Source organism: Crocuta crocuta, unplaced genomic scaffold (assembly GCF_008692635.1).
Source record: "Crocuta crocuta isolate KB4526 unplaced genomic scaffold, BGI_CrCroc_1.0 scaffold24, whole genome shotgun sequence".
In the NCBI taxonomy this organism is placed as follows: Eukaryota; Metazoa; Chordata; class Mammalia; order Carnivora; family Hyaenidae; genus Crocuta; species Crocuta crocuta.
This window is the reverse complement of record NW_027530974.1, coordinates 2,196,593-2,219,690: the sequence shown is the minus strand read 5'-3', so window position 1 is coordinate 2,219,690 and position 23,098 is coordinate 2,196,593. Positions and strand designations below refer to the sequence as shown.

The following is a 23,098-nucleotide window of genomic DNA, read 5'->3' as shown; positions in this document are numbered from 1 at the left end:
GGTGAGTACCAACGTGCCATGTGCACGAACTTTTGGAAGCCACAGCAAGCCTTTGCTGGCTAAAGAAGAATGGTCAGTGTTAGCCTACTATGACTAGGTCTTTTCTCTGCCCTGGTGTGGGTTCTGGCACAGGGGGCTGAAGCTGTCACCTGGAGAATGCAGAGCCAAAAGGATTGGCTAGTGCAAATAACAGACCTTTTGAAGTGAGAATTTAAATTCATTGCAATTTGCTAGCTGCTAAATCTAGCAAAACCTGCATGCAACCTGCAACCCAATCTGCTCCTGATGTTTATTGTTGAGCTGGGAAGAGTTTGAGGGCATAGATTCAGGGCTCTGTGGGCTGGGCTCTGAGAAGGTAGGTGTATGAGATACATCAAAAAAGGAGGAGATAGAAAGTCTACTCACATGATCTGAATGGGTAGGGTNGGGGGCTGAAGCTGTCACCTGGAGAATGCAGAGCCAAAAGGATTGGCTAGTGCAAATAACAGACCTTTTGAAGTGAGAATTTAAATTCATTGCAATTTGCTAGCTGCTAAATCTAGCAAAACCTGCATGCAACCTGCAACCCAATCTGCTCCTGATGTTTATTGTTGAGCTGGGAAGAGTTTGAGGGCATAGATTCAGGGCTCTGTGGGCTGGGCTCTGAGAAGGTAGGTGTATGAGATACATCAAAAAAGGAGGAGAGGAGGAGATAGAAAGTCTACCCACATGATCTGAATGGGTAGGGCTGTGCTGATTGGCATCTCCAAATACCACACAGATTTCAGAGAGGCACAGTCCTTATAGTTGGCTTGGCCAGGAGATACCTCTGCAGGGTCCACGGGGGAGCCGGACATTGAAAAGTAGACAACATTTGGATAATGGATGGATATTGCAGGTGGAGGAAGGGTGGTGACCAGAGATGAGAATGAATATGCTTTACTTGGGTGGGTAAGGCATTCTTAGTGCCTGGAGTAAAGTGTGCAGTTCATGAGAAAATAATAAGGTTAGGAAGATGGAGAGGAGCAGTGAAGAGAATTATAATGATGATGATGATGATGATAGCAACGATTTTAGCAGCCAGCACTTATTGATTATTGTTGCCAGGCACTGTGCTAAATATTTCCATGCATTAAAATAGCCCATCCTCATAGCACCCTGTTAGGTAGATACTATTTATTATCTTCGTATTATAGTGGAAAAAGGGAAGCCCAGAAGTCTAAGAAAAATCCCAGGTTTACTCAGCATTTTTAGTTGGATTTGAACTGAAGCCCAGTGGCTCCAGAGCCTGCCTCTTCACGAGTGTGCTACAGCACTTTTATTTAAGGCACCGTGTGGTCACAAGGGCAGCAGCGAGCACACATCTGAGCAGCACTGCCCAATGTGGACAGGGTTGTCCAGTGATGGGGCTGCTCTAGGAGAGAGGTGTGGGGTAGCTGTTCTCCTGCCCTTGACATTATTTCTTTTTATTTTTAATTTTTTTAATGTTTATTATTTTTGAGAAAGGGAGAGAGACAAAGGGCAAGCAGGGGAGGGGCAGAGAGAGAGGGAGACACAGAATCAGAAGCAGGCTCCAGGCTCTGAGCTGCCAGAACAGATCCTGATGCANCCCATCAGCCCTCTGTTTGTTCTCAGTATTCAAGAGTCTCTCATGGTTTACCTCCCTCTCCCCCACTATTTACCCCCTTCTTCTCCTCCATGGTCCTGACACTGTTTCATTTTTAAAGGAACTTTTTGTGAATAAGGACTTCCTGGACCTAGTGACGTAAGAAGGGCCCTGAGTGAGCTGGAGCAAACTCCTGACGTCATGGCTTTGCTCTGCACTGTTCCCTGTACCCTGGGTAGCCGACAAAGCTGGTTGAGGCAGTCCGGCAAGAGCCTGCAGGGGGGAAGGGGAGCAATAAACAGCAGCGGGTGGGACCCGGAGGGGTTCCAAAAGCACTTTCAGGTTCTGGAAGTTTCTCTCCAAAAGCAAAGATCTCTTTGGGACTGGTTTGCATTCCCAGGTAATGTGACCTCCTGTGTGTTCAGAATTTGTTTCATCATCGTTCGTAAATGCTTCTTAAGGATAAGTTCCCTGGGAACAGTAACAGAGAAGCTGTCAGTGACCTCTGAAAACCTATACCACAGCCCCCTTGAGGTTTTTGACAGAGTCACAGGGAGGAGTGGGGAAGTAGGGGAAGCGTAGGGTTGTTTTTTTTTTTAACCAAATACTTGAGCTTATAGGTTTTCAGAGTAAACTATACCAGTCTGAAACATACCATGAATCCCAGTATTTTAACCACAAGGACTTTTATTTCCCAGGGTTCCGCGTTGAAATAGGTTAGGAAGAGATACTAATATAATCCATGTCACTTCTTTCTAAAAAATGCAGACTTGGCTGAGGTTTTAGTGTCCTTATTCAATGCTATAATGGGAAAGTAAATATGGACTTCTCTTAATGGATCAGTTGGTAATGGCTTCAACTGTTGAGAAGTTGTTTTTGTGATTTCTTACTTCTTGCACATACCTGCTGTCTGGCGTCCCTGATGACACATCAGGCCTAGGGACAAAAGGCAGAGGAGTTTGGACACCTTCCTTTGCAAATAACCGGAGCCTCATGCTGGAAAGCCACATCTCTTGCTTTTCCAAAGTCCAGAGTGAGTGGGTGAGGGGTGCCCAGGGCCAGCTGCTTTGTGCTGTGATTTTTGGACATCTTGAGAGGGCCTCAGTTCCAGTTTGAAAGTTTGGGGTTTTCCACCCTGTATTTATTATAATTTATTTATGGCCTTTTGCTTACTGCTAGAGCCTTGCTGAAAGGAAATAAGCATGTTTAAAGGGAACTCCAAACTTCACAGCTGCTGACACCCATTTCATGGCTGCATAGGGAAGTTGACCAAGTCATAGGTTAAGCTTTCTAAGACTGAAGTCAGCATATAACAAAACTCAGGAATACGCTTTTTTTTTTTTTAAGTAGTCTCTACACCCAATATGGGGCTTGAACTCACAACCCTGAGATCAAGAGTCAAATGCTCTGCTGACTGAGCCAGCCAGGCACTCCAGTACACCTTTTTCCTTAAAAAGTTATCATCTTCTGCACAAATCTTGTTTGGGAATATACATCATATCCTGTCCTGTAATGTGTTAGTTGAGACATTTGAGAGGGAATAGCCTAGTCAGTGCTCTTGCGAGATGAGCTCCCTTCCCTCCATGATTGGTTCTGTTGCTGGATATTGAGCACATTTCCCTCCGCAAGCCCTCTGTACTGTCTCCAGCTGGCCCTGGGCCCTGGCCTTTCTAGACCGCACCAGAGCACCCCTTGCCCTCTATCTCCTGGCTGAGCCTGGCCGTGGGGAGAAAGTACCAGCTAGAGGTCTGAGGGAGGGATGATAGTGAGGGGGGACGTTTTTGTCCCCAGCTGGGTCTCTGCAGGGCTACCACGGGCTAGCTGCCTCCCATTAGGAGCCCCTTCACATGGCGCCTCTCTCTCTGGGTTCCAAGACCATCCTCCCCCTTGTCCGCCTTCTCTTAGCCAGCCCCAAGATTTCTCTTACAGCCTGCCCAGCCTTTTGCAAATAATCCCTTTATTAAAATCTCCTCAACTCACTCATTTTGAGTGGGGCATCTGTTTCCTATTGAGAGCCTGTATTATTTCTCAATGGCTGCTGTGACGAATTACCATGGCTTCAAAAATGAACTTGCAGTTCTGTAGTTCACAGTAGGCTAAATTCTAAGTGCTGACAGAGTTGTATTTCTTTCTGGAGGCCCCAGGAAGGAATCTTTTCCTGTGCTTTTTCCAGCTTCCAGAGACTGCCCACACTTATTGGCTCGTGGCCCCTTTTCTAGGCTCAAAGCCAGCAATGGCCATCAGGTCGTGCTCATGCTAACATCTCTCTGGCTCCCTGTGGCCGGAAGAGGGTTTGCATGTACTTAGACTGGATCTACCTGAATCATCACCTCATCTCAGGGTCTTTAATCTTAATTGCACCTGCAGAGCTCTTTTGCCATGAAAGGTAGCATATTCGTAGTTCTGAGGAGTAGGACGTGGACATCCTTGAGGGCCACTTTTCTACCCCCCTTAGATCGCACCTCTGCATTACAGATTTAGGAGTGTAGTTTTGTCAGACATCTCTGAGGGGATCTTGCCCTGGACAGAGCCAGCTCACACTAAAACTCCAGCGATTGTAACAGTTGTCGAATGCTTACTAAATCACATATCCACACCTGACAGTAGCCCCATTAGGTCGACATTAACTGGTCCTTCCTAAAGCAAAGGCTCGTTTGAATAAGCTTAGTCTTTCCCAAGATCATAGAGTTTATAAGTGGTGAGCCTGGATTCAAGACCAGGGTGTCTGCTTTCAAAGACCATGTTTGCCCCAGAGTTCCTAAAAATAATTTTTACTGCATGATTTTAGCAACCATTTGTGAGGGAGAGATTTAGAATAGTTTCTACAAGTTAAAAAAAATTAGGATCTTTTCTAAAGTATCGGAACAGGGCAAACCATGTTTGTGGGCATCCAGGATGTAGATGTGTAGGAAGGAATCACACAAGCTAAACATTTAACTATTTGCTCTCTGCCAGCCATTGTGCCTACATCTGCCATCTCTTAGTGATCTCAGTGATGATGTGAAGTCACACTTATCCCCATTTTACAGACAAGGGGGAATAAAGGGAAATAAAAATGGAGAAGGTAGATCTCATCTTTGTTCTCCTTAATTTCAGGAGACCAACTAAGCCGTATTCTAAATTTATTTCTTGAAATGAATTGGATTTGGATAAAACTACCTATAGAGTCTTTTGTAACAAGGGCTTAATGACCCCAGCACCAGTCAAAGGGATGTAACGGCTAAAAAACCTCTGACAAGATAGTTGACTTCCATTGGCATTGAATTCGTGGCTTTGGCTTCATTTCACTAAACCAGTATGACTAATGCGAATGGTTAGAAGCCTAAGAAATTATGAATGAAATTGTGTCCTGTAGTTCCCTCCCCCCCAATTTTCTTGAAATTACTTCTAGTTCTTTCATAGGACAAGGACATGCATTACAGAGTATTGCTTGTTTCTTTTTTTTTTTTTAATGTTTTATTTATTTCTAGGAGAGAGAGAGAGAGACAGCGTGAGCAGGGGAGGGTCAGAGAGAGAGGGAGTCACAGACTGAAACAGGCTCCAGGCTCTGAGCTGGCAGTCAGCACAGAGCCCAACGCGGGGCTCGAACCCACGAACCACGAGATCATGACCTAAGCGAAAGTCGGACACTTAACCAACTAAGCCACCCAGGCGCCCCCGAGTATTGCTTGTTTCTTAACAGCTTTATTGAGAGGTAATTTACATACCTTAAAGCTCACCCAGGTTAAGTATTTAACTCCGTGAGTTTTAGTATCTTTACAGTTATACAGCCATCACCACATTCTAAGTGTCAAGCATTTCCAGCACCTTAAACAGAAATCTTTCGTTCACTTCTAGTCATTTCCCCATTCTCATCCTGAGCCCTAGACCGTGAATCTACTTTCTGTTTTAATTTGTCGTAAGGAGGTCACAAGGATGTCTAGGCGAGTTTAAGCCATTCCGCAACTCTTTAGGTGTTTGGGATACCCAGTGTAAATTTTATTTTCCCTTGGCAAGTAATCCACTACTCCAGTTTTTCTGTGAGCTAGCCTTCTAGTTCAGGCTGGTTTTTTTATGTTAATTTGTGTGATGGAGAGTTTGGGTTTTTTTCCTCCCTGATGAGTTGAAGGAAAAGTTGGAAAGGTAGCACTGGAAGGATAGAGCACTAGTGACTTCCTTTTCCCTGGGACCACCCCTACTGTCCTGCCAACCACGCCTAGAAACACATCGCCCCCTAGTGGTCACCGATCCCTCAGAAGCCCCTCTGTAGCCCGCCAACCTAGTGTTTGCGCTGCCCTTTCCAGAACCATGGTGGGTTGGGTTCCTTCCACCCCTTGCTGCCTGGTAGGCTCCTTTCAGGTCCACACTCCTTATTTAAAGTCCAAACTGTCTTAGTTTAGCCTGTGATCCCTTGAAAACTATTTCTCATCGTGTACTGGAAACAAGTCAGCAGCCATCAGGGCCCTGATTCTGATAGGCTGCATGTACCTGAGGTCAGGTAGCACAAGTTAACAGCCCAAAGAAAGGAAACGAAGCCACTCGGCTCAGTGTCCATGTTGACTTTGGAGCCAAATCCAAAGGTCAGCGATTTCTCAACACATTTTATGCTGGGTGTGTCAAGGTTTATGTTTGGGGAGTTGCTGTTGATTTTGTTACTCTTGCCTTGAATCATCCCCCTGTATACTCAGAAACAAACTAGCCAGCAGGAATTAGGTCCCTGTCTCAATTCTGTTCAGTAGCTGTTTGACCTCTGTCCCCTTAATTACAAAACAAGGGTTTGGGCTGAATGTCCTCTGAGGGCCCTTCTACCCCTAAATCTACCAAGTTGGGTATAGATACTACAAAGCCTTTTAATCTAGTGAGTACAGATCAACATTTGTAGAGCACCGGTTGGATACTGGGTTTCAGCATCTAGCATTCACCCTCTTTAACGATGATTCCTAATTTTTTCCCTCTCCATACGCAGGGTCGGCCGGCGGCCTGTGCTGCTATTTTCCATCATCTTCATTCTGATCTTTGGACTAACCGTGGCACTATCGGTGAACGTGACAATGTTCAGCACACTCAGGTTCTTTGAAGGATTCTGCCTGGCTGGAATAATTCTTACCTTGTATGCATTACGTAAGTAGGAGCCTTCACAACTGTCTTGAAAAAATTAGTAACAGTAATTGCTGCTGCCTTTGAGGTTATGGGCAGGGTGCCCTGTGTGCTGGTGGTTTGGGATGACAGTCTTTTGGAAGCACAAACTTCAGTGGCCTCAAACATTCCAGAAAAAATTTTCTCAGGCAATGTCATCCAACACTCTGTTCTGATTTCCAGCTTGGGCTCAGGGCTCATCAGAGGACATGGAGGGTCACATAATTGCTTGGAGAAGTGGGGGGTCCCCGCTTCCGATATGGAGGGGTTTTACTTTCCTCCAGAATCTTCTGTGTTGACATTCCGTGTATTTCCAAATCCAGTGCACAATTGGGCATCCCTGTACTTAGTTTGGAAGCAGCATACTGAGTCCCACTGCCAGTTGGTCTGGGCTCAGCATTCTGATAGGCAATTTGAGAGTGTTTCTTATTTTTTTTTCTCTAGGGTTATGTAGAGTCCAAATTTTCCACATTCTGCCATGTCCACTTGTGGCCTTATGTATTCTGGACTTGAACCCTCGGCATTGGTATTTGAAGAGCAAATGGTAGCATTTGTTAGTATTTGCTCTTTCTAGGGTAAAGAAAAATGTCCTCCATTGACCTGTCCTGTTCGTTGGCTATATTAATTCCCTTGTCAGGTGTACTTATAGCTCACCTCTTTGTAGCTGATGTTTTTCTAAAGTCACGGCAAACTCACAGGGAGGAGGAAGGTTTTAGGCATTGATGTTTTGCTTATTTTCTTGCTTTATACTTTTTAAGTACATTGTGGAAGGGTCTGTTAGAAATGATGTAAAATGATTTATAACATATTTTGCCTGTGTCTTTCCTTTTGACAACATGGGTAGAAGTCACATCAAGTGGCAATGCCCAGTAGTTCTGATTTTCTTAGATTTGCATACTAGACTCAGTAACACTTCTGGGTAACCTGAATTTTTGCTCCCTATTGTAGAGAATAGAAATAGAATTGCTTTATAACATAGTTTTATAGTCACAAAGGAGGAATGAGCATAGAGGAAGGTGACAGATGTGTCCTTCCAAATCCACAGCGGGCAGGTTCTGTCTTCCTCTTCCAACACTGAACTGAATTGTACTTTCGTAGAAATCACCGTTCCCAGTTTTCATTTGCATATGTTTTTTGGAACCCTTGCTTCTGGCAGGGAGAATTTCTTTAGGAAAATGTGTGTTCAAGGTCAGCGGGTCTGGGTGATGGCTCTTTGTTTCTTTGAGCAAACATGGGCAGTGAGCTTAAGCGTTTGCAGACAAAATGCCAGTGCCATTGCTTGGCCCCATGCACCCTGTGGTCTGTGGAGACCATGCTCTCCACAGATCCTATGCTCTCTTTTCTGGAGGGGAGCCCCAGCCCTTGCTCTCAGATGCTCACCTGCCCAACACGTGTGCAGGCATCATGGGTTTTCTCCTTAGACAGCCGTCCTTGCCAAGCTCCTAGTTCTCACAGGAGGGCATCAGGCCAGTGCATCCTCATGCATGCCATTAAATGCAGAACAGAATGTCTCCGCTCAGGAGCTTTTCTTCCATCTCACCACCCCACTGCTTCTGAGACTCAGAGAGGGAGCGTTAATGGAAAACTGCCATAAAGCAAAGATGGCATACCAGTGTACCTTGTGTACGGACATCAGCCAGTCGCTGGTGGCTGGCCGAGGCTGCCAGAGAACTCAGAGAAGGCTTTGGAGGACACTGGGGAAGCCACCTGGAGCCATTGGCTGTGTCTTCCTGTGATAAGGGAGGAGGTGGGGAGGGCTGCGTGTAGCTGGCCAGAGCAGGAGGCCATTTCTCCTGACCTGCATTGTTTCAGCCTCATGTGGAATTGTTTGACTGACGCGTGTTATGACATCATGCCATCTACCCTGCGAAACCTTTTGTTGTGTTTACTGTGGAAGATGAAGCAAAGGATGTGTTTTCATGAGATTACATAGCGAGCGCTTCAAAGTAGAAAGTCCTCTGCCATTACAGAACCATGCAAAGAGTGTGCTTGTCCTAGGAGACTGCGATGCTTTTGATCTGTGTGCACAGAATCATATAACCTGGTCATCTGCATACCTTTTTCTGTAAAGGGTCAGATAGTAAATACCTCAGATTTTGCAGATCTCTGTTGCAGCCACTCAACTCTGCCACTGTATCTCAAAAACAACCATAAATAATATGTAAATGAGTAGGTGTGGCTGTGTGCCAATAAAACTTTACTTACCAAAACAGAAAGTGGACCAGGTTTGACCAAATGAGCCATAATATTTCAGCCACTGATACGTGTGAGTCTCTCTCTGTCCGTTGGCTTCTAGGGAGCTAAAAGGCTTAGACTCTAATCCAGCATGTGCGTGATGGGCCTGACAAGCTGAGCTTTAAATTCTGGCCTCTCTCCTAATTCCATCTGAACTTTCCTACCTTCATTTCTCCTTTGTCCAATTTTCCTATTTCCGTAATGTAAATGTTAACTTTATTGCATGTATTTGTGCTAGGATCCTTACATTCTTTCTGAAATAAAGCCAGGCATGAATAAATAATTATTTTCTTAAATCAGGATTCCACATCAAACATTGTGACAAATGTCACTGCAACGAACATTTCCAAGTATCAACCAGTGGACTGGTGTCTGAGTTAATAAAGTATCTGATACAGCAAAGTTAAAGCAAAAAGATGTCAGTGAGTAGTGGGAGTTCATTGAAGTACTATCCAGACAGTGTAAATTAGGGGGAGGTTGAGCCATGGTGGGAGAGCTACGATTGGCAAGGTGGATCATGGGGCTTGAACTAGGGGCACCTGGGTGGCTCAGTCGGTTAAGCATCCGACTTTGGCTCAGGTCATGCTCTCACGGTTCGTGGATTCAAGCCCCGCTTCGGGCTCTGTGCTGACAGCTAGCTCAGAGCCTGGAGCCTGTTTCAGATTCTGTGTCTCCCTCTCTCTCTGACCCTCCCCTGCTCACGCTGTCTCTCTCAGAAATAAATTTTAAAAACATTTTAAAAAAGTGGAAATGCAGTTGTAATGGGCAGACCAGATGGGGTAGGATATGGGATGTATGGGCCAGATTAGCCCATCTCTCTGGCAAGTTTGGGACAGAGACGGAGGCTGGTGATACAACTTAGAGGGGCAAGCCCCCCAGTCAGTCAGTCAGACTGAGTCTGCATGCCTGCTGGTGTTTTATACCCGGGGAGCATATGTGCTTAGTTAATGTTTGGAAATTTGTTTTGCGTAAAGGAAATTATTGATAACCCAGTTCACAGGGTTGAAGTATTATTGACTCTGAAGAAAAGTTTTTAACTTTGGGGCATTGATCGTTTGGAAAATACATTCTTAATGGTCCCAATGTTTTCTCCCCCCTTCAGCCATGAGGTTTTTTATCTCACTTAATGCATCTGCTGGAAAGGCCTGTACTGTCTCAGAAGAGAACTGGATATTGTTCTTTTTTTAGCTTTGCAGGTGCTTGGCGATGTAAGGAGGGGAAGTACTGATTTGTGAACATTTTGTTTCTTGTGTAGCTTCCCGTGAGGGTGGACGCTCAGTTTTGAGAAATGCTGCTGACTCGTGAGAGTTTTTGCCTTTATGTGCAAGCCTGCCTGAGGTTGTTTTTTTTTTTTCCCCTGCTTTGGAATTTTTCTAAGGTACATTCCAGTTAAATACCCTTCCTTTAAACTTGTGTTTCCTTCAAGTCATCAAAGGGAGACATGGTTGCATAATTAGGACATAAAATAGACATTATTGGCATCTTCCCCTGGAGTCTTTACATGGACATGGAGTGCTTGGCACCAGCTGGAGTGAATCAGCGAAGGTAGATGGGTTTGTGTGTCCCTGTCTGCCTGGGAGGCCATCGTGAGACACTGAAATCATTAAATACACTTGGGCTAAATCAGGGGCTTAATTGTATCCCTTTGCCTCTGGACTAAAAGAAAAAAATAAGGGAGAAAATCTTGACTTTGCTGGGCAAGGGGTGGGGAACCAGATTGGGAAACGAAGCAATGGATTACATTTCCTTATTTGTTTATGAAAATGAAGTCTTCTCAAAGACTAAAGAAATAGCCGCTTTTCGATACAGGCTGGCATGATGTGCTGTGGTATGAATTCTTTCTCCAGCTGGGATTCATAACATTACAGAAGGGTAATGCAGCATCATTTCAGATGTATTTTTCTTCAAAAGAAGCCCATAAGAGATTATTGCTTTTTAAGTTAATGATGTCGATGTAATAAGTCTTATGGGAGACAATTTTTTAATATACTTTTTCTAGTCTGTTTCTTCATTTAATCTCTGTTTTCCCCCATCACTGACAACCTCTCCTCCCCCCAATTTGAAATAACGAAAACTGCTTTTTGCTGGCAGAGACCATATTTTAGTTAATATGGGCAAATGAATGTCACTTTCTTTGCTTTGTTTTTGCACCTAACGACAGTGAACAATTTTCCTGAAAATTTCTCTCAAAGGTTCGTGTTCTCATTAGAATAACCCTCCTTGGGGCACCTGGGTGGCTCAATCAGTTAAGCACCGACTTAAGCTCAGGTCGTGATCTCCCGGTCTGTGAGATCTCCCGTTCTGTGAGTCTGTGTCGGGCTCTGTGCTGACAGCTCGGAGCCTGGAGCCTGCTTTGGATTCTGTGTCTCTTTTTCTCTCTGCCCCTCCCCTGCTCGTGCTCTGTCTCTAGCTTTCTCTCAAAAATAAATAAATGTTAAAAATAAAAAAAAAGAATAACCTTCCTTAAATCCAGTCAGCCTCAATAATTGGTTGCATTTTACACATAATCAAGCAGTAACCAGAAGTGTCACAGGTGACTGAGTCACTGAGTATTTTGCAAAATTAGAAGCCAGGTCTAACTGGCAGATAGACTCAGAAAGGTCTTGAGTTTGCTCTGGGTGGGGTGATGTTCTCTGTCTCACGTGGCACTGATGGTTTTAGCCTCACACTGAAGTGGTGGAGTAATTCCTAATGTGCTGGTGTTGAGTGACTCTTCCTCACAACTGCATGTATTTCTGTAATGTGCTATCTTCCTGAACTATTACTATAGCTCTGAACTATCTTTCTAACTATATTAATATATTCTGAACTCCTTGGAATATATTTCAGTCAACTGGGTTGTTAAGCACCTAAGTCATGCTGTACATTAAAAAAAAAAGCATTGACTGAACCAAAACTCAAAACTCTTCAGGTAGTGAGTTGCTGAACAGTGGAATGAATAGAAAGAATGGTGATTGTCCCTGTCAAGTACAAGTGACTTCCCCTGGCTTGTGGTTGGTTCTCTTCTTCTGCAGAGCAAAGTGCGTTTGGGTGAAGGGGACGTTTCACGTGAATGAGTGCTTGTTCACCACAGCCTTTCTCTATCCCCTCTCATCCTTCCGCATCTTCAGATGCCAAGCCCTCCCCAGAGCAGCAACACAGAGCCAGAACCCCGTTCTTCTGGTGGCACTGGCTCTGCGACAGCACTTTTTTCCCACCAAGGAAATGAGTCAGAGTCTACCAAAAGCCTTTGACACATGCTTTTTTTAAAATTAATTAATTAATTGATTGATTGATTTTTAAGCTTTGGAAGAATTTTGGTTTTATCCAGATTCAGACTGGAGGAGCTGGGAAATCCGAACAGACTGAGGCTTCCCCACCAGTCTTTTTCTTCACTGGAAACTTTGCTAATCATGCAGGCCGACTGTGAAAAACAAGGGAGTTAATCTGTAAGCCAAAAAAATAACAACGTATTTGTCCTCTGCCTCTCTGTCTGCCTCTGTCACAGCTCTGAGGAACAATAGCTTCTTGGGGTAACCAGGGAATATTGAGTCAGGACAGAAGCTCCTGGTTCATGAGCTCTAGTCCCTGGGAGGGGGACAGTGTGGCAGCCAGTCAGGACCATGCTTCTCACTGGCCCGACATTCCAGAGATGAGTTGTCCAACAGAGAACCAGAAAATGCCACCGAGGACTAATTTTTCTCACTTTAAATAAAAATTACTACATTTCTCTATCCCTACTTACATGTTAGCCCAAACTTGAATTTATATTGAGACTTTTCTCTGAAAAAAAAGACAATGTCTTTATGTCTGAAGAGCATGTAAGGATGTATTGCCTCACTTGCATGTTAGGACAGGACGTGGGTCTCTTACTCAGAGTAAGAGTGAGTGGTTGGATCCCATCATCGAGCCCCATGCACCCAGTGTTCTTCTGTCCAGAAGTCAGGGCAAGACAGTGTGTATGTATCATCTAAATGTGTAAGTAGACTTCAAAGCACCTCTTTCTTTGGGTGTTTTAAATTTGCTGAAGATGGTCCTATCTCAGACTCATGGGGAGAACACAGCAAATATTTAGATCTCTGGCATTTTGCAATTAGAACATTTGGATGCCTTTTCCACATAGCGGAGGATGTTCTGAAAGCTGTATGTATCCTTCAGGATGAGGTTTTTCCCACACTGGAATTTTAGTGGTGCTTCAGTTGTGACAAAGCAATTTACTACACTAACGGGACAAGTAGAAAGATCTGAGCTATGGTGTGAGCTCTGCCATGGACCGACTCTATGTCAGTGACAAATTGCTTTATCTGTAAGCTCTGTCTCCCCTGTCTATTAAGTCAGGGCACGGGCTTTCAAACTGTGTCTGTGGAACTGCATGATCCCTTCCTGGAACCATTTGTGGGAAAATGGACAGAAAACAACAAACAAAAAAAACAATAGGTCCTATATGAGAACAGTTAATACTGCTGTAAAAATAAACCAGTAACAACAAAACCAAATGGAAAACCACAGGTCTCCACCATACCTTCTATGGCTTTCGAATTCTAAGCTCAACTTCAGAGTTGGAGGGGCATGAAGCCAGGTGTGCTTGGCCCTTGAATTGTGCTACTGTGTCTTGTCAGATAAACCTGCTTTAGATAGTTCACCTTTTGATCTTTGGTGACCCTCGTGGAAACACAAGACTGTTTTCTTCTTCACTCACTCACTTGGCAAACATGTGAGTGCTTCCTAGGTGCCAGGGGAGTGACTTGAGCATTTACCGGGCACTGTCAAGTGCTGAGCACACAAAGGTAGATGCACCTTCCTGCTCTCCAGGACCCTCAGAGGTTAATGAGTAAAGATGGAGGGACAGGCCCTGGCTGAAGTGAGAGTGTCAGGAAGCAATCTCTGAGTTGTAAGTTCAGGGTCAGGGAGAATTGGTATTTGCTGTTTGCAGTGGGTGCTTGGAGGCCAAAGAGCCTAGTACTTCTGGGTGATTTGGGACTGATTAGAACCCAGAGTCTGAATCATGAATAGCACAGCCTGGGAAGGAGGCTGGGACAGTGCACAAAGCTCTCATCCTCCATGACCCCAGGACAGTGCCAGGCTACTGAAGGGTCTCAAGCAAGGAAGGCAAACCTTTATGTGCTTTGGAGGAATTACTCAGGCTGTGGCAGTGGAGAGCAGACCAAGGAAGAAGGTCATGCTAAAAGCTGGGAGCTGTTGCAGGATCCAGGTGCAGAAGAAGAGCCTGAAGAAGGCCATGGCCACCAGGAAGGAGAGACTTTAAGGAGGTAGAATCCATAGCCTAGCTGACTGAAGAACTGGGAGAAGGGAGACGGGGGACCAGGTGACCAGCTTGGACAATTGGATGGATTTCCCTCCAAGTGATGGGACAAGGGACACAGCCCAGGCATCCTGATTCCAAATCCTGTAGGATTTTGAAGCTACTGGCCACTCCCTTCCTCTGGCAAGTTTGGTGGGGGAAGATAACAGCTTCAGTCTCAGATAGGATGACTTGACGGTGCCTTAATGATATCTGAGGCTGCTGCTCTAGCAGGTGATTGGCTATTCAGAAGTTCAGGAGTAAAGTCCGTATGTCCTCAGCATAAAGGTAGCAGTTAAGGACTGTGGGTAACTGAGATCACCCAGGCTCTGTGAAACATGAGGAATAAATGGGTAGAGGTAGAAGAACCAGTTGAGGGAGATGGGAAGGGATAGCCTGAGTAGTTGGTGGAAAGTCTGAATAGGCTAATAAGCAGGGAGTCAGGGAAGGGGCTGAGTGTCAAATGATGCAAGACCGGGATTGAGAAATGTCCATTGGATGTAGCTATGATTGCCCAGTGGGTCAGAGGCAACTAGGGCAAAAGCAACCATAATTCAATTTAGTGATTCATGTAATCTAACTTATTTCAAACATAGGCTTTAGTTCATGTCCTCCCCAGAGTAGGGGACATGGACACTGCCTTGTCCTTAACAGCAAATGTTTTGAGAAAGGAAATAATGTTTTTTAATTGTGGTTAAATATATATAGCATAAAATTTACCATTTCAACCAATAAGTATACAATTCAATGGCTTTATTACATCCCATGCTGCTGTACAAGAAAACACCTTTTTAACAATGGCAAATGTTCATTATAATTGGGATAAAAAGCTGAATTGGAAGGCAAATCTGGAATGACAGTTTTTCCTTGAAATCACCCAAAATAGTACATTTTCATGGCTCAAAACAAGGCATTTAGAACAACAGTTGAATTAGAGATGTGTTTTTTGGTTTTATTATTATTATTATGTTTATTTATTTTGAGAGAGACAGCATGAGTTTGGGAGGGGCAGAGAGGGAGAGAGAATCCCAAGCAGGCTCCACACTGTCAGCACAGAGCCCAACGCAGGCCTCGAACTCAGTAACCATGAGATCATAAACTGAGCTGAAGTCAAGAGTCAGATGCCTAATCAACTGAGCTGCCCAGGTGCCCCTTTTATTCTCTACACTTGTATTTATTTTTTATTTTTTTAATGTGTATGTATTTTTGAGGGAGAGACAGCATGAGCAGGGGAGGGACAGAGAGACCAGGAGACACAGAATCTGAAGCAGGCTCCACGCTCCGAGCTGTCAGCACAGAGCCCGATGCAGGACTTGAACTCATAAACTGCAAGATCATGACCTGAGCCAAAGTCTGACACTTAACTAACTGAGCCACCCAGGCGCCCCTGTTTTAAATGGTAACTCAGGAAACTTGCTTGCTGTCCCTTAATGCAGCTGTTGGCCTGTTGTCTGCCGGGTTCCACCGTGGCATTTCCACGCCCCCAGGCAGATACACTTTAGGGTCCAAGTGAGATTCTGGGGCATCTGCTTAGGGTTGAGTGATGTGTCCCCTGCACAAGCATCCCCCTCGTCTATGGAAACTGAAAAGTCCTTGTGTCCTTGCCAACCTGTGCCTTTCAAAAGTATATTTACTTTGTGTCATTTGCCCTCCTCCATGTCGGGACGATGGCATCTCCTATTTTTGAAATGATTTGTGTGAAAATGGCTGCTCCCAGGGCAGGAGTGAGTGGGGTGTGAAGAGGAGCTTTACTTTGCAGTGGCACCAGGTTCGTTTTCTGTTGTTCTTCCCAAATGACCCTTCAGGAGGAAAAGCTGTCAGGAGGCGCTTTCCAGTTGCTGGTCTAAGAATCCTGAAGATTTGGCTGCTATGTGAGATGACATGATAGACGGCACCGGGTTTTATTCACTGGTTTTTCTGCCCCCTCTGGAGAAGTGTTTCCTCCTCAAGAAAAGGCCCCCAAACCAGCATCCAGGCCTAATTTAGAGACCATGTGTGTCGAAGGCTGAGCTGGGACGTCCTGTTAGGCTCTCTACTGGGTTGTGGGGACCCACTCAGCTCTTCTCCCGGGAGCCCATGAAACTCCATGGTGGGTGGGCCCTCCCTTTGCCCCCTACACAGCTCCTGCTGGCAGAGTCTCTGGATGTGGGGATTCTCTGTGAAGTTGGATCCCCTGGGATCTCTGGGCATCTTTAAGGCTGTGAGTCCAGCCTGATGGAAACCGATCTCGGGGAGTCTGAGGAGCCCAGGCAGCATTGCAGCTGGACCAGTTGCCCCAGAATGAGACTGCAGGGCCTCCCCTGACAGCATTCTCAGGTGACCGAGTAGGACAGCTCAGAGCCCCAGGTATGGAGTTCCCTCTGCCTCCTGCCCGCAACACAGAGCCTGGAAAATGATGGGTCTTAGATTGAGGGCTGCTGTTTTCCCTTCCTTCCTCCTTCTGTGGGGCCTTTGACGATTCTTATAGAAAAGGGTACTTTGTGTCCAACTGGAGTTGGTTCTGCCCACTCTTCTTTGAAAACTGAAAGGTGCCTATGTCCTTCCAACCTGTGCCTTTTGAAAGCATCAAGCCTTGGTATCTGCTTTGTGCCAGTTCTGGGAAAGGGCTCAGAACTCTCTCCAAACCCCTGTCAGCGTGGGGGCAGAGGAGGAATTAGGGCCATTTCGTTCTAGCCCAGCCCCCAAGTCACAGCAGTTTTACATAAGAAAGAGCCTTTGCTAGTTCTGGTGTGACTTGGAATTTCTGACGGTTTCTTCCCTGGCATCTATGTAATTTGTCAAGCTGCATTGCCTTGTCTATATGTATAAGACCGTGGGCTTTAATTGCAGAGGCGACCAGGAGCTCCTGAGATGAGGTATCATGTGAGGATACAAACGATTTACCATGTTGGGACACCTGGGTGTCACAGTCGGTTAAACATCTGACTCTTGATCGGCTCAAGGTCATGATCTTGTGGTTCGTGAGGTCAAGTCCTATGTTGGGCTCTGTGCTGCCAGTGTGGAGCCTGCTTGGGATTCTGTCTCTCTCTCTCTGACCCTCCCCTGCTTGTGATCTCTCTCCCAAGATAAATAAATAAACTTTAAAACAAAAACACAAGACTTACCATGTCTGTAAATATTATTGGCTTCTTGTGTGTGTGTGGATGGGAGGGCATGTGGCTGCCCTTCCTTACATATGTGGGAGGTGATGCTGGGAGACCTTCTGGCCTTTCATCCCTGGTCCTTTGCTCACTTTTTAGCTGGTCTCAGTGCTTAAAGCATGATTTTGTCTGGTATCTCATTATATCCCTCCCTCACTCAGATAGATGCATGGATGGATGGATGGGTGGGTGGATGGATGGATAAGTAGATAATCTCCCTTGTTTCCTTCTAGAAAGAGTTAGAGGCAACTCTGATGTGCAATGGTTGGACAGAATAGGCGAGGGGAACCTTCTGCTGTGACCCCCCTTTTCACACACTCCGGCCCGTGCATGGCATGTCTGTAGCATGGTGTTATACAGCTGAGTAGTATTTTGATGTTTAGGGATAAAACGGAGAAACTGAAGAGGCCATAATGAGAGTTGTTTGGTAACACTAATAAGGTATTTATTGAACATTTTCTAAGCTCAGATTCTCTGCTAAATTATTCATTTATACACACCCATACACACACCCATTTTAAATTTCATACGAACTGTAATATTTTATACTAATTTCAAATTTCATACTAACGAGTAGATCCTACTAATGACCATATTTTACAGATAGGGAAACTGAGACCTCTAGTCCCTGGACCTGTCTACCTCACTAGTGGGGCCTTTAAGTAAGAGCTAATACTTACTGGATTTTTACAGCGTACATTGCTGTGATGCTGGGTGTAATATAAATATTTAATTTAACCCACCCCATTATTCTATACATGGGCACTGTTGTTTAACCCATTTTACAAATGGAAACCTGATGTGTGGGTGGGGGTAACGTGGCCAAGGTCCCTTACCAGAGGTACAGGAACCAGAACTGAAAGCCAGGACTACACGGCTCCAGTATTGTTTCAAAAAGCCCTCTTTTTCTTTGTCTTACAACATGCTATTATAAGATTATTTAAATGTGTACAAATATATTATAAGGAGTTTGCATTAGTTCTTATTAACTTCTAAGTAACTGTGAGATCAAAGTGTTGACAACATCCAATTTAGAAACCAATACCATATAAATTAATTGCGGTACTTTAATGTGATCGATGATGGTCTTTTCTGGAAAGGGAATCACCATTCACCCTTGTTGGGTTAAATAGCAGAAAGGCAGAGCTTCAGGTGCAATTACGTATTTAATGTACTTTGGCATTTGGACTTGAAAAACTCCAGTGTACATGATGCCTTTTCACATGTTTTGCTGTCTAAAATGTTAACAATTCTAAGGCTTTGCCAGAACAGAACACTCAGACCCCCTCCTGTCCCACCCCTGCTCACAAGCACACCCGAGTCACTCACTTTAACAGGGTGCCTCCTGACAGTTCTGCCAACCCGTCTACTTCTCTTGAAGGTAAAGGTAGACCCATGGCATTATTCAAATACTAATGAAACAAGTGTTTAATCCACTTAATGACTGGAATTGAGACTAGAAACCATCATTACCGCCTGTCACCTAGTACTCTTGTGCTGTGTGATGGGTACCGTCCGCCTGCTCCGCTGAGGCCCTTGTGCCTGTGCCGTGGTACACGTGTGGCCACTCCATTCTCCTGCTGCCACGTGCAAGCCCCTGGGAAGCCTGCATTTGTGCAGCCTGTCATAGGACATTTGGCCTTTGCGAGTGTACATTTAGATGTAGATGTGAGCGTGGAAATCTTGGGTCCACACTGGGTTACAGGTTCCTCATCCCAATGATCCAGGTTACGACTGAGATTTTCATTGACACAAAAACATAAAATTTAAAAATTCTTGTAGTCTGCCAAGAACACATCCACAGATGGCCACAGTCTTCCTGCCCACTTCAGAAGTCCATATTCTAATCTCATGGGTGCGGGGGGGGAGGGGAGATGGGCATGGAGGAGGGCACGTGTGGGGATGAGCACCGGGTGTTATATGGAAACCAACTTGACAATAAACTATTTGTAAAAAAAAAAAAAAAAGTCCATATTCTAGAATGTGGTCCCACCAACGTGACCTGTTCTCCCTGTCCCCTTTCCTTCTGCCCTCAGTTCCCACTTTGTTACTGCACTACCAGCTCAGCTCAGACCTGCTCCCTGCTCCGCTGTCTGTTTCATGGTTCAGCTTCCACTCTAGCCCTCTGGCCTCATTCTCCAACATTCCAAGACCTACCTGAGCACCTGTCACTGAGAAGCCTGGCCAGCCCAGATATGACCTCTCTACAGGTGGTGGCCATGCAAAGATGGAACAGAGGAGGGGCTGAGAAGGTTTTCCCAAAGGTGTTCAGGCCAAGGGGACAAGGTGTTTGTCCCCTTCCTCTGTGGGCAGTGGAGAGCCATCACCAGCTTTTTAGTCTCTGTTTTGGGGCGATAACTCTGGATGTCTTTCCCTTCTTGTCCCATGCACTGCCATGAAGCAATACCAGTTTGTGCAGTTTGACAACTTTGACCCCAAAATTTCCCCTTTGATGTATATGGTGTCCCTGGGAAAAGTTAAATGGAGAACTAATCTTCCAAATCTGTGTTACTCACAAGCAAAATTTACCAAAACCATTCCTTTCCTTGACAGTTTTGTCACTGACAAGATGATCTTCTTTGGAATCATCAGACAGCTTCCTCAGGCTTCAGGTGCTCTCTTGAGTCTCATACATATAAAGCCTACAAGCCACATACAAGAATTATTGTTAGAACTTTCATGTGAGCTTGGAATTGTCAGGGGAGTATCAAGTTCCTCTAGGATACATGAATTTTGTTCCTTAAAAGGGTTTAATTGAATTACAGAAGGCACCACCCAGTGAGTCCCAGGCTGAAGTCCCGGGATATCATGGTACCCAAATCCCGTTTTTCCCTTTGTAAAAGTTATTACCCAAGAACACAGTGGTGTTCTCTGACCTGTCCATGGTTCGGTCTCATTTTCCATTTCCTTTGTGGGGTCACTGTAAGGTCTTATTTCATGTTCTCTTCAGGGGGTAATTGCTCTTTTGCTGTTTCTCCAAACTCTCCTTTTTGGCATGTTTCCTTTCTGTCTTGTGACGGTAGAAGCTAATGTTTGCACAGTTGTCTTTTCCATTCCATCACTGCTGCTTCAGTGTTTGTGTGGGGTGGGGGGAGAGGGGTGCCTGCAGGGGACAGCCTCTGCTGCCGCCAGCGCTCCGGAAGATCACTTTTGCTTCCATCTACCTTTCTTTTTAGAGGATGACAAGGCAGTTCGAAACGAAAGAACAAATGAAACCCTTCGGACAATTACCCTCTGAAAAGTTATGCAGCCCTGTTATCTCCTCAAATGTTGGAAATTATGATGAACACTTTATAATCATGAACTTGAAACATTTGGGCAAGGAAGGAGGAGTGATAGCTGTTACATTTCTAAGTTATAAAGGAAAACCAAATGGGAAAGCGCATGCTTTTATTTTCTCTCCCATTCCCTCTCACACGTGATCCTATGAGACAAGGCAAATTGATCATAATAAACTATTTCTAAAGAGTTTTGGAGCAGACCTTTCTAAGAGGACTTGCTGTAACAGTGGGAATGTCCTCTCTCTGCACCAGCCAGTGCTGTAACCACTGGTCACACTAGACATGTGGCTGGTACCATGAGGAACTGAATCTGTAATTTCTGTTCATTTTATTTTATTTATTTAAAAAATTTTTAATGTTTATTTTTGAGAGAGAGAGCACGGGAGAGGGGCAGAAAGAGAGGGAGACACAGAATCTGAAGAAAGCTCAGGCTCTGAGCTATCAGCACAGAGCCTGATGTGGGGCTCGAACCCACAAACTGTGAGATTGTGACCTGAGCCAAGGGCAGCTGTTTAACTGACTAAGCCATCCACATGCTCCTTCTGTTCATTTTAATTAAATGTAAGTAGCTTCAAGTGACTAGTGGCCACTATGTTGGTAGATCTGATGGAAACGTGGCATTTAATCACTTCCATATGATTTATATCACCAACCTTAACCTCCCTACCAGGCTCTATGCTCCTATATCCACCTGCCTAGTGGATATTCCACTTGGTGGGGTCTCATAGGCATTTACATTCCACCTGGCCACCATAGCACCCTCCTCCTCCCTTGTCTTTCCAGTCTCAGTAAGGAGAAACACCACCTGTGCAGTTGCTCAGGCAAAGACTTTTTCTTTAATGTTTTATTTATTTTTGAGAGAGAGAGATAGAGACAGCATGAACAGGGGAGGGTCAGAGAGAGAGAGAGAGACACACAGAATCTGAAGACAGGCTCCAGGCTCCAGGCTCCAAGCTAGCTGTCAGCACAGAGCCTGATGGAGGGCTGAAACCCACGAGCGATGAGATTATGAACCGAGCTGAAGTCGGACGCTTAACTGACTGAGCCACCCAGGTGCCTCAACTCAGGCAAAGACTTTTGAACTACCCTTCCCTCTCTCTTGATCAGCCTTAGCCCTTCCTCCAGAGTGTATGCTAAGTCCCTGGATTTCTGTCCATCTCCACTGCAGCCTCTGAGGCAAAACCTTTAATTTCTTGCCTGGATAATCATGATAACTTCCTGACAGATCTTCCAGCTTCCTGCCCAAACCTCTACAACTAATTCTTCACTTACAACAAGGGTGATATTTCTGCAACATGAATCAGACCGTATGCTCGCCTATTTCAAATGCTCTGTGTTAGTTAGCAATAGCTTCACTGTGAAACACAGAAAACCAAAACAACAGGGATTTAAACAAAGTAGAAGTTTATTTCTGCCATCAGTATAGTCAGTCCAGGGCTGACAGGGACAGTCTCATGACACCAGGGTCCCACACACTTTCTGTGTGCAATTCTGACTGTCATGTCCATGTACTAGCCAGCAGAGGAGTGGGAAAGAAGAGGAGGGAACCCTCTTTCTCATTAAGGTCACTTTCCAGAACTTGTAGATACCACTTTGTACACCCCATTGGCCACAGCTTAGTAACCTGCCCACCCCCAGTTGCAATGGGGCTGGGAAATACTGTCCAGTTTTGCACAGACATGCCTGCAGGAAGGAGAGAGTAGTGCCAGGGATGACTGCGGTCTTTGCCACACCGTCTTAGAGGCTTTTATTGTGCAATGCAAGCTGCTCACTATGGCCATGAAGTTCTCTGGGGTTTAACCGCTGCTGATCTCATGCACGTTCCAGACAAATTGACCTTCTTTTGGTTCGTTACATGCCAAGCTCTCACTTGTTCCCCAAGTCATTTGCAGCAGCCTTTCCCCTTGCCAGAAATGTTTCATCCCTGACATCTGCAGGCCCAGCCATGTCTTGTCACTCTGATTCTGCTCCTGTGACATCTGCAGAGCCTTCTCAGGCCACCTATCCAATTGGCACTCAAAAATTCCTTTAGAATCACCTGCCTTGTTTTAAGCATCTACCATTCCCTGAAAACAGATTTATTTATTTGCATTCCCATGCATACCACTCACCCACTCTAGGGTAAACTGCACCTTATCAGTCTTTTTCTCCACTATATCTTCTGCATCTGGCAAAGAAAGGGTATCCAAATATGAGTTGGATGAAAATCTATGCAGCAGTAATACCAAATAGATGTAGGTATATGCCTATAAAAAAGAAAAGCTAAAAGGGCTAGAGTTCTTAGTTCAATTTCCAGTTCAATCACATAGGTGGTTATAAATAGTAGAGATAATGTGCTGAGACTTCTCATGACACCCTCACACACTGGATTGATTTGGACAGGACACCAAAAGAGTTGGTTAGACATAAAGCTAGGCTCAACCATGTCCGGCAACTATTGACTAATGAACTAGTAGCCCTC

The 23,098-nt window shown here is 45.0% G+C and overlaps 1 protein-coding gene across 2 annotated transcripts in view; it reads left to right on the top strand.

The window, feature by feature from the left end:
• The window catches only part of SLC22A23 (solute carrier family 22 member 23), a 181,660-nt gene that overhangs the window by 40,456 nt on the left and 118,106 nt on the right, over positions 1-23,098 (top strand). For both annotated transcript variants that reach the window (XM_077770032.1, XM_077770031.1), the window contains exon 2: positions 6,531-6,685. In XM_077770032.1, the coding sequence (XP_077626158.1) occupies positions 6,616-6,685 (70 nt within the window). In that variant the 5' untranslated portion in view covers positions 6,531-6,615. The remainder of the gene's footprint in view (positions 1-6,530; positions 6,686-23,098) is intronic.